The sequence below is a fragment of the Halyomorpha halys genome, unplaced genomic scaffold, assembly GCF_000696795.3.
Source record: "Halyomorpha halys isolate HHAL.00 unplaced genomic scaffold, Hhal_1.1 Scaffold814.1, whole genome shotgun sequence".
In the NCBI taxonomy this organism is placed as follows: domain Eukaryota; kingdom Metazoa; phylum Arthropoda; class Insecta; order Hemiptera; family Pentatomidae; genus Halyomorpha; species Halyomorpha halys.
Window position 1 is genome coordinate 146,903 of NW_027107888.1, and position 12,638 is coordinate 159,540.

General features: G+C 29.9%; 1 protein-coding gene across 10 annotated transcripts in view; it reads right to left on the reverse strand.

Annotated features, from left to right (window-relative positions):
- The window catches only part of HDAC4 (histone deacetylase 4), a 349,894-nt gene that overhangs the window by 65,013 nt on the left and 272,243 nt on the right, over positions 1–12,638 (reverse strand). The window contains exon 1 of one of the 10 annotated variants that reach the window (XM_024360095.2): positions 4,402–4,614. The exons of the other annotated variants lie outside the window; for them this stretch is intronic. Within the exon in view, the coding sequence (XP_024215863.1) occupies positions 4,402–4,471 (70 nt within the window). The 5' untranslated portion in view covers positions 4,472–4,614. Of the gene's footprint in view, positions 1–4,401; positions 4,615–12,638 lie in introns of those variants that run through there. 10 annotated transcript variants of the gene reach the window in all.

The following is a 12,638-nucleotide window of genomic DNA, read 5'->3' on the forward strand; positions in this document are numbered from 1 at the left end:
TAACAAGTATTTATTTAGTTGATTTTTATATCTATATTATCTTCTTCTTTAATTTTAATATTACTATATTCCTCGTATGTTATTATATACAGTTTCAATATCCTCATAATATTACACTATGCATTATCTTCAATACTACTTATGAATCTACATTATCTGTTATCTTCTAATGTTTCTAGTTATTCTGTACTTCTATTTCATCATTGCGTTTGTTATCTTTCTCTTGGTTCTAAGACCTGACGAAGGCATAAAATTCTAAGAAACTTTGGACAAGTGTATAATATTTTTCAATTTAGTATCAAAATAAAATATTTTATTGTATATAAAAACTTTTATAAAAGCATCTCCGTGTCAGTTAGAATTCATGCTTTCATTAAAATAAATACAACATAAATGAATTATCTATTACACACAAAAAACATTAGTTAAAAATCGTTAGTTGTAATATTAAATCTCATTTGAACAATTGTGTTAATTGTATTGTGATAGGTACTAGAGGTGCCGAATTTATAAGAATTCTTAGTCCATTTCTGTTATCAAGAAAAATATTGAAGTCCTAAACAAACATTAAAAAGATCTTTTAACAGTTATATGAAACCCTTACAAGCTACTCATGTATTTCATAACTAGTGCGCCACAGATAAAAGAGGACTCGAGATTGACCTTACAGATGGGTTCGTTATCGTTGAGAAAATATTTATATCACCAATAAGAAAAGATACAGGTGGGGATTCAGTTATCATTTTTAATTTTTTTTTCCCATATTTTTTGAGTGTATTTCGACACAAATATTTTTTGACCTGGTTCCATCAACCTATTGTTTTAAAAAAAAAACTCAAATACCTTAAGCCGATAAAATATTTATTATTGTGAAATAAATTATATAATTAAAAAAAAAATGATTTTAATGCCTTTTTCCCATTTTTTTCTTTTAAAACCCAACTTGTCACTGATTGTTAGAAATCTAACAGGAGAGTAAGAATTTAATATAAATAAGAATTAAAAAAAAAAAAAAAAAAAAAAAAAAAACGTAATTTAATTATTTAGTTTTAATAATTTTTCGTATCGTATTAATATCTTTGTTATTTACTTAGCACTAAAAATGCTATTAAAAAATAATATTGTGTATGTAATTTATATTAAAATAACAGCTGTAATTTTAAAAAGAAATAGAAGAATTATTATTAGTATATAAAGAATATGTAATAATAATAAAAAATAAATAATAAGGAAAACCTAATTTGCCTACTTTTTTTTAATAACTTTATTGAAATTTACAACTGTATATTACATAATACATTTGGTAAATGTGGTCTTAGTTAAAATGTTACAAGCGTGTAGAGCAACTACCCATTGGTAGCACTCTGATGACATTTTACATTAACTGGTCTCGTGGCCATTTTCTTTTCAGGCGCCTCGGAGGATTGTCAGGAATGGAAGAGGTTGGAAAGGTTAGAAACTAGGGGGTGCCAACTTTTAAATTTATATGTCTTCAATTTTGAATCCCCAACAAAAAAAAAATTAGAAAACCTGGAAAGTTTGGTTTATTAGCGAATTTAGAATCTATGAGGCCGTTGTAGCGGAGGGAGGTGAGGTACGACATTAGCAACCTCATAACTGCAACAGTTCGGTTCCGGAATGGGAGGGTTGACTTCCATTTTGTGACTGACCCACAGAAAACTCAAAACTCGGTTCTTCCACTTTTGATTTAGTAGATTCGTTACTTCTCCAATATAACCTGACGTAAGGGGGGAGTTATGTCAGAAATGACAAGGTAGGAGGTAACAAAAAAAACAACTAAATTTGAATATAGTTAAAACTCCAAAAATTATTGAAAGAGGTTTTTATCTAATATCATTATTTAGATAGCCCAGTTTTCAAAAAATGCTAAAGAAATGTACAATTTATTGAAAATTCGATCAAAATAGTCAGAAAATTTTAGATTCTGTCCCATCCCTCCAATACGTTGTCGTATTAACTTCAAAAAAAATTTTTTTAAATTCAATTAGAAACAATTTTTTGTCCAGATTTAACCAATGAATCCATTGAATTTATTTATTAATTAGTTAAAGAATTAGATATTAATTTAAATAAATTATTTTTTTCTTTTAAAATGTATCTATTAAATTTATCATTATTACTTTTTTATATGAGTGATTAATATTTACTGCCTTAAACCTAACATCAGAAATTTGAAATTTTGGAATATCTACTATAATAATCGGATAAAATATGGAGGTATTGTGGCAAAAACTTACTGAAATACGCTAAAACCAGTTGTAATATAAAATTTTTCTTTTTTCCAAAATATTCTGTAAACTTATATAATACAAATATGAAGATATATAAAAATATATATATGTTATTTTATTTTTTATTTGTTCAACGATTTTCACTAGGTTAGATAATATATACTCAGCAACTTGTAAAAAGCCGTCAGAGTTTCACTAAAAGGACCAATAGACCCACTTGTCGGAATGATTGCATCACCATATTTGCACAAGCAAAACTGTGTTTGTTTTTTTTTAATTTTTGAAATACAATTAAACAGATATTATAATTAAAATGAAAGCATGATCAAAATGTCATATAAAAAAACATTATTCCCATCATTACAAGCATAAGTAGAAAAAAAAACTCGGCATGAGCTATAATTTATATACCATAAAAAAAAAAATTATATCAGTTAATATCAGGCTCAAGATTTCCCAAGATTAATTATTCCAATTGTAAAATAAGTATGTTAAGGAGACTTCATATAGTCATAAAACATGGAACACTATGCTGTTAAATAAAATATATATCCATAGATGGCCAACGTACAGACGTAACAATGAAACTGTAATCTCTAAATGAAAACTAAGGGGGAAAAAAACGTGTAACTGAACATATTTGAATACGAGAAAAATGAGATTGAAAGTTTGAAGACTACTTCAAAATTTAGTAGTTCTTTTTAAATGTGTGAGTTATCAAAAAATTATTTGTATCATTTTCCAACAAGCCTTGACTTAGTTAGGAGTTCATTAATTTGAAGATGTTTTCCCATTACGCTTTTTATTCCCCTTTTTGTAGAAATTTTTCAAATTCATATTAAGCACGTACAGATCCATTTTTATGTGTATATTTGTCCTTATTGTGCTTTCCTTATTTTATTTTTTGTTTTCAATAAATCAATTTAGGAAACAGTGTGTTTTAAACCTGTTGTCCTGTTTAGTCTTCGAATTCCAGCAAAATGTTTTAAGCGGTGTCAAAAATTAATATGCAAGAGACTAAAGCGATGAACATACTAAAACTGAAATCATGTGACCCTTGTCAACATAGACAACTTTGACGTTCAGTTTTAGTTTTTTTTTTGTTTTTTAAATCATCATTCTAAATAACTAAAATTTAAATTTAGAAAACATTTCGTGCCAATTCTAGTTCCTACGTAATACAGTAAAATTAACGGGACACATGCTCCCCCTAAGAAAATATTACTAAAATTAAATTGGATGTATTTGGACCCTTCCCTTACAGAAATAGTCTCGTTTCTAGGTATTAAAAAGAAGGCTCCTGCCAAACGGGACTATTTTTAAACGGTATTAATAAGATCTCGTGTAGAAGTCAAATAGGACTTTCTAGAACACTTAATAAACAAGTATTTAAAGAAAAGGAAAACATAAATAATTAAAACGAAATTAGAAAAATAACAAAAAAAAAAATAATAATAAATAAAAACATGAGGAGAAAAATCTATAAGAGAGAGGGAGATGAAAAAAAGATCACCTTGTGGCAATAGAAAACATGAAATGCGGGGTTGCTATTTTTAGCTACAACTGCCATGATGAAATATAGACCGGACAGAATATAGCAACGGTATGTGCTCTTTCCCAACCACCACAGCCAACCCTATTCAACCCACATACACAGCACGTATTCGCTATAAGTACAATTCATACATTCAATTTCTTTAGTGTAGGATTTTTATTAACATATGTCGTAGTTTCCAGCTCAGTCCACTCTCTTATCAAAATGTTTCAATACAGCACAATGACATTTCGAGCTTATCATAGATCGTGTACCAACATAGATACAAGGATTGCATTATCAACTGTGTGACAGGAAAAATCCAACTATCATAACGATAGAAATGTGCCAAAGGGTCACATTTTTTTTTTTTGTTTAGCTACACATGTTCTTTCCTGTGATAATGTAAAAGACACATTTGACATTCCGATCTTGAATGTCCAAAAACTTTCTATGATGGAATCTTGTTGATTGTTTTAAAACAAGACCCGTTCCCGACGACATCTGGGTTGCGATTCAGGCCACGCGACAATACGACTTGTTATTTTATGTTAATACACGAGATATAATATATATGTATTGCATATATAAGATGTATTAGATATCTATACTCACTGGATACTATGGCACTGAAGATATCTGGTTGCTGGAGAGCATATCCACCGGCGGTTATATAGGATACCATATATGCCGCTGAGCACAACAATATATATAATATATACTTATATAAAATATATATTAATAACACATATATATGTGTGTGTAAAGAACACAGCACTGACTGGCGACAACCGACTAGGACTGAGGGCACATGCGCACTATCCCGACACTACACAATTAGCTCCTCCCCACTCCGCTACTTCTTAACTGATTACCGCCTCATTCCCTCTCTCTTCCACACACTCTCCCCATCACTCCCACCCTCTCTCTCACACATACTCTATCACTCCCTCTCTCGCTCTTGTACGAGGTCGCACACGCGATCTGATTTTTTTTTTTGCAAGGCACAACGCGCCTCTAGTGTTTACTCTAGCGAGCAGTCATTGATATTTCTGTTGCACACAGGTATCATAACCGGCACGAAACGTCTTATCCAGAAACAAAAACAATGCTATTATGGCTGTTTGTGATTAATATAAAGTAAAATAATAGCGTGTTCAAATGTCTTATCAAAAATAAGTCAGGAAAAACTGGGAAGATTGGGGGACTATACCGTATTTAAAAAAATGGCCTTTCTTTCTTAACTGTTAATGAATTTTTTTTCTTAATGCTTTTATATGGACTTTAAAAATATATTCCACTTGTTGTTTCTGTCAATATATACGTTTCTAGATCTTACCAAAATTTTGAGGGATTATGGTCTATCTTTTAGGAGTAAAATGGCTTATGGAGCGTTAATATATTGATTATTTTTTAAAAAAAGGAAAAAAATATTCCTATATTAATAGAAGTTAAAAACTTTAACATAGAAGGGATAATGAAATTTTTAAGATCATATTGATCATTCAGAGAGTAAAAACCAAGCGAGTTTTCGATTTCTTGCCCGGTGTAAGTTAATTAATAAATTTAGTTTTAAAAACACAGTTTTATTTCATACTCATAACAGCAAATTGGCCTCTATGTTAAATAAATAAAACATCCCTAAACGGTAAGTCGAAATGATAGTCATCCTTCTAAAGTCCGGATTCAATCATGTATTGTATCTATCAAACTTGTATGGTTGAACAAGTAAAACTCCATATAGGGCAGGGATAAGTTACGATGGGTCTAGTACCACTTTATATAGTATATAGGATTTTTTATTGTATTATTGATACATTTCATCTAAAATATAAAATTAAAAATAAAATTTAAATTTAATAAAATTTTCCAATTTCGAATTGATATGGTGATTAAATAACAGTTTGCTGTCGTGTGACTACTAAGTATTTAACTGTTTCGGCAAAAGGGACATGGGTATTATTTAAATTTATAATCGATGGAAGTATAGGCCTTCGTTTCGTGAAAATGATGGCCTCTGTTTTTTAAATATTTAAAAATAATTCCCATTTTTAAAATAATTTATATGAAAGCATCTTTTAGCCCATTAAAGATTGTGTCAATACGGTATGAAAGGTGTAAATTGCTGTATCATCGTCACAGAAAAGGGCTATATAAACCTTTTTAATTTTTTGGTAATTATTTATGAAGATAATGAATAGTAAGGGACTTAGACAGGGACCCTGTGGGAGACCGGTAACAGTAATAATTTCAACCGCTGGGAAGTGACGCCGTTCTTGTAGATTTTCTTCCAGACTTAAAAGTGAATCACGTGATACGACATTTTGCCCAATATGGTATCCCACTCCCACCCAAATATAAAATGGAGTTTTAACAAAACTCTCAAGTTAAAAACATTAATCTAATCGGCTAAAAATTACATGTGATTCATAAAATTCCGCGAATAGATAGAAGCGCTATCAGCTGAGTAGCTCGGCCTAATCGATTAATTGAGAAACCTATTTACTTTTGATATGTTAATAATAGAATTCACAGATCTTCTAATTAGCAATGTCTAATATACAATAATAATAGGTAAAATGTTTAATTTAGAGCAACGGTAATGTTAAAAAGTGAAATATAATATAAGTAATAAACAAAAGAAAGGAAAGAGAGAAAATTAATGAATAAGAAATAATACTCTACTGTCAAATATTAAATATATGTTTTCTTGAAATCTTAAAATAAGTAGATAAGAGTAGAAATGTTTTGTGTCAACTTGCGTATGAGACGGGTTTTATGGCAACTTCATACTCGTGGAAGCAAATTGACTACAGAAATTATAGTATTAAAATACTTTGTCCATTTTTTGAAAATAAATTCTGGAATATCAGATAGAAAATGCATGTAAACACTATTTTGTAAATATAATCAGAGGGTCAGAGAAAACAAGTGAAACTCAATTGCCGTGTAAACAAATCTATTGAGAATAAATAATATTTTATGCGTTTCTAGTTCAAAGGTTATTTTGTATTTTAAGGGATTATATATATATATTTTAAAAAATACTGCTATAACTTACCAGAATATTAAATAATACCGATAGAATATTAAAAAGGATTATTTTTAAAGTTAAAATAAAATCCTGCCGGTTCAGCTTATAGCATTGCGGCGAGTAAGGTTGTATGACTTGGTAACGAAGGGATCCCTAAAATATAAATAAACACTGAACTCACGAGTAAACACCCGAAGGAAAGACCGAAACGTAGATGGGAGGATTGCGTTAAGACTGATTAGTAAATTTGGGCTTGGAGAGGCGTTACAGGACAGATGTATGTAGAAAACGATTGGTGGTATCGGTAACGAACATAAGGGTTCGCTAAGCCTTTATTACTATTATTATTATGGTCGATTTTTCTCGCTATTGCGAGTTGAGTATCTGAGGTGGGGGACTTAGAAGTCCAACCACCTTCATATTTTTTTTGATTTATTTATTTTTTATTTTCAAATATTTAAAAATGTTCACACTATACGTGCTGTATCTGGATATAGTAGTGGATATCCGGTTTATTATGGCGTACTGTATGGTCCGTAATTATTGATTCATTCCAATAGAGCTTGAGGACCTTTTTAGAGGAGTCTATTTGGTGGTACTTGTAATAAGGGCTCTTATCATCAATTAAGTTGTACTTCATCGACATGGCCTGATGCAAAATTTTGGCCACATTGTTATGCCTCTGCAGATATTCAGTACCAGCCAACATTCCACATCCACATTCAGTGATATGTTGGATTGATTCCAGCATCACCGAGATATATAATCGACACTTATCCGGCGCTGTTGCATCTTTTAGCACATTTTTTCAATACGATCTTGTGGCAATAACCTGATCTTTAATGGCAACAGTAAACCCCTCTGTCTTGGATAGCTTTCCAGATCTTAACCATTCAACTCATCTTTCTTTGTCTACGGAGGCTTCGTTTAGTTGGCTATAGAATCTCCCATGCAGAGACTTGCTTTTCCATTCTGTCAGTGTTTCGTTTTCTGACACGATTGTTGATTCCACACCTTTGCTCAGATTAAATGCAGAGAATCCATCCTTGAGATGGCGAGATGAACACCTGTAGTTTTCGCGAGAAAATATTGGCGTAGGGTCTCTTCCTGTTTGCGGCAAACTTCTTCATTATTTAGCAGACAATGTCCTCCTTCTTTCCACGGTAAATATAGACGTGTTATAACTTTACAGAATATTGGGCGGTGGTTCCGTTCTTGTGTGAGAGTTATTCATACAAGGCGATCCATCTCCTGTAGGCTGGTGTTTGACCATTGCACTTGGCCGAAGCTATAACTAAGAGCAGGTATTGATGGCCTATATTTTTCATTTCCCAGTTAGTTAAGTTTGAGCACTTTTCGTAACCTAATTTTTAGCATTATTAGAAGCTTTTGTTGCATATCTTTTTGGGAAAGTTTAATGTGCTGTTGCATTTCCAAATATTTATATAATTTATTGGCTTCAAGTTCCTTTATGTACCTTTCTACATTAACCGAATATCCTGTTATTATTATTAATAATGACATAACATCCTGACAAATTATATTTTTCTTTTTCAAGATTAAATTTCCATGATTCCAAGTTTCTCATTTCTCAATTACCAAACTATATTTATAGTAATGAAAATTTTATTTATATGACATAATGGTAATTATGAGGATCCCTTAAAAGCCCCGATACCATTTTTCATCACATAAAATGCCTTAAAAATATATCTAAATATAAAAGGTAAAACGTTCTAATATATTGTAGTAAAATAGTCTTCCACTTAGTCTGGGAAGTTTTATATACTTTTATATAAACACAATCATTCCAACTTAAATATATACATTCAGCCTGGGGAACTTTGAACTGAGGTTCCCCATTAAGGAGGAAAATCAGTATTCCAGAGATCTCAACGCTTCTCTCTTAACCGCGTCACTGGTATTTAAGTTTATATATACAGGGAATCCCAGTATACAGGACACTATAAAGCTGGTATTTTCATAGAAAAGAAGTTTTTTTATAATCATTCGGAATATCGGGTACTTATAGTACAAGAGCCCAAGAGGAGAAAAAAGGTAGTTATCTCACCCCAATTTTTGATTACTTTAATGAAAACTAGGTATAATTACTAGTCAAAATTGATGAGTCTGCCTGTATAGGTAGGGGGAATAAAAAATGGCGGCTGTTTAAAAACCTTAAAAAACGCTAAATTTTCATTCGGAGCTCTATATCTTAAAAACTACCAACAATAACAGAAAATCTAAGAGAACATAATTTAAAGAAGAGTAAATTTTCTGAAATATTAGCCCTAAAAGAGCTATTTACCTCCAATAGTTCTCGAGATATAGCTTTTTAAATAGCAAAATTTCTTAAAAATCTACTGGAAAAATCCAACATTTTATACGAACAACTAGAAATTAACATTTTGTGAGTTTACTTTGTCAAATATTATAAAAACTGCTACTCCTACAAAGATAAACATAATTAACTATTTTGTAGTAAATTTAACTAATTTTAATTAGAGCACTGGTAGATATCGGTACGTCCAATGGTTTCTGAAATGAAGTTTTTCATAAATCAAACTTATTGTCCGAACAACTTTAAATCAATTTATTTTAGCAAATATCATGAAAACTACTATTCCTACGAAGGTAAAAGTTACTACTCTTTCAGTAGATTTTTAAGAAATTTTGCTATTTAAAAAGCTATTGGAGGTAAATAGCTCTTTTAGGGCTAATATTTCAGAAAATTTACTCTTCTTTAAATTATGTTCTCTAAGATTTTCTGTTATTGTTGGTAGTTTTTAAGATATAGAGCTCTGAATGAAAATTTAGCGTTTTTTAAAGGTTTTTAAACAGCCGGCAGTTTTTATTCCCCCTACCTATACTTGGCAGACTCATCAATTTTGACTAGTAATTATACCTAGTTTTCAATAAAATAATCAAAAATTGGGATGAGATAACTGCCTTTTTTTCTTCCCGGCTCTTTATATGTTTCGAAGCGTCCTGGAGTTTGGGTATCCAAAAACCGAAAGGCCCAAAAGAACAAAATCGTTCCAGAATTCGATTTTCCATAACATAAATGAGAGTTTATCATGACAGCCATTTGAGTCTCTATGACCGGTCGAGGAAACTCAATTTACGGTGAAGAATTCTCTTAGAAATTGCATTCCAAAACTATTTTGATTTTTATGTTTTTATTTTCGATTTTACGTAGAGCTTATTCTTTTCTGTTTTCGAGGACTTCCACTTTCAAGACACCTTGGATCAAAAAAAAATTCTTGTATGAATTCGTCTTAAAATCTGCTTTACTATCTCGTAAAACTCGTCTCAAACTACGTAATATTTTTTTTTTTTTTTTGACGCGCAAAAAAGCAGGTCGCCATAATTATTTGCCATGACGTTAATTTCACATAAAAATATGCTTGGCTTATCTACTCAATGCGAGTGTTACTTCAATTTGTTTCGTTTTTATAATTTTCTTTTGTTATTTAAACATGACTCTATTATGAGTAATATCTTTTATCGTTCTTGTACAGTACCTAATTGCAAAAATACTACACCAAAGTTATTTATTGAAGTGCCGAAATACGTCAAAACTAGAAACATTTGGATAAAGCTGGCTAGAAGGAATCAAAATTCATTATCGAATCTAATCGATTATATTTTTGTGAAGATCATTTCGATGTAAGTATGATGCAAGAAACAAATTGTAAGTTTATTGGAGCTTATATTTATACTGAAAGTCTACTTGAACTAAATAAAAATTTGGCCTTCCAGTTCTATCCATGGTTGCTTTTGAAAATAATGAAAATTATTTTTAAATTCGTAATAATTTAAAAACAGCTAAAGAGTATGAATCGCCAAAGCAGTGTTTATTCTAAATGACGTCACACATGAAACCATCATGGCGGCTAATGATTTCCTTCTGTTGATTAAAAATCATAGTTTTTAAGACTAAAATTGTAAATTAATCTATCTATATTAATTAAAACATATATGATTGGGTTTATGAATTGACCGAAAATAATATTAATTAAAATTATATTTCTATGTTGTCAAATACCCACAAATGTTGCGTTGTCAAATATAAACAAAAATTCTAAATATAACAGAGGTTAGGGAGAAGTTAACATCTATAGTTGGACACAGACTATAAAGTAAGAAGAAGACGAGGCAAGCGTGTTAGTAAAGACTGGTTCAGAAGGGTTTTACCTGGATATATATGTTATATATGATGTTACAACTAACATCACTCCTGCTGTAGATAGGTTATCAGTATCCTGTGACGACAGGAGATTATCTTTTAAAATTTGACAAATATTATTGTCAAAGTGTGGCATATTAATGACGAGGAGTAGAGAAGATATATTTATCCCTGCTGGTGAAATTATTTAGGTATTCGTTGAACAAAGAGTAGTGTAAGATGCAGTATGTTCGTGATTGTCTGGCCACTGTGGCTAAGGAGGAAACGAGCTGGGAGAGTTATTAATGAAGGAAGCGCAATAATTATCTCTTTACCTTAATTATTTCGGTTATAAGGAAAAAGAAAATAGACATTGCATGGATGGGATATAATTAATATATCTACTAATTAATTAATTTCTCTCTCTCTCTCTATCTATCTATATATATATATATATATAACTTTAATAAATATAATAATATACACAAAAATAAATAAAATCTATAGTAGGCTAATTTACAAGATTTTTTCAAATCGTTTCCTGTCGTCAAATGAATGTTTAAAGCTACTGAAATGATTTTATATTCACAAAAAAATATTAAAACCTAGTATGGCTTCGAGTAAAGTAGGAAAACATTTTTTTTTTTTAAATCGAAATCTATCATGTTCTTTTTAATCATCGTCATACCTTTTTCCAAAGAAATCAAAAATTAGGAATTTTTGAACTTGACATATTTAGAGTTTTTTTTTTTCTTCCGATGTTATTATTTATATAACCGTTCATAACGTTTTCATTCGTTTTTGAATATGCTATTAGAATTCCACGAAAATACAGCCAATTGAACTTATAATCCATATATTTTTTTAAAATTATATTTTAGGCTGGTTTTTTTTATTTTTATTTTCTCTATTTTTATTATAACTTGAAGCTGTCGGTACCAAACATTCTAAATGATAATTGTAATAGTTAATTACCTATATAAATCGTTATATAGGCTAATATTAGTAATGAGAGATACAGTTTTTGTATAACAGTTTAGTAAAGTGCATGAAGACACCAATCATTTTATCACAATAATTATCATATATTTTTATTACCATATAGTTTTATTATATATTTATTTACCGCTACAAAATAAATATAATAAGCAATTAATTCAATCTCTAATTCAATGCGTTAATAAAAATAATACTGAATGTTTAATTTTAACTAAATATATTAATTTATATCACATTATCAATTGTGTTCAATTAATCTATATAAATCCCAAAATTTAGTAATAGCGAAGCATTTCTGGGTCTGCTGGTATAATACAATTGATATATGTAAATAAGAGATAATATGAAATAGGATAAATGAAAACTAATTTACCCTATAATGAATACAAATCAAAACTGAAAAAAAAAAAGTTAAATAAAATACACTCCCCCCTCCAGAAAAAATACATATAAAACATATCAACAGGTGGCAACATTGAAATTCTTTTAAGGGAAAAGTCTCGTTGTCAGAGTTATTTTAGAACCGGTTTTTAAATATATATGTTTTACCAGGAAAAGTAAATATTATGTTTATTAATAAAGATGCGGTAAAAATGTATGTAATACGAAGAACACAAATTAAACAAGTAAAAAAATTAATTAATTTCTATA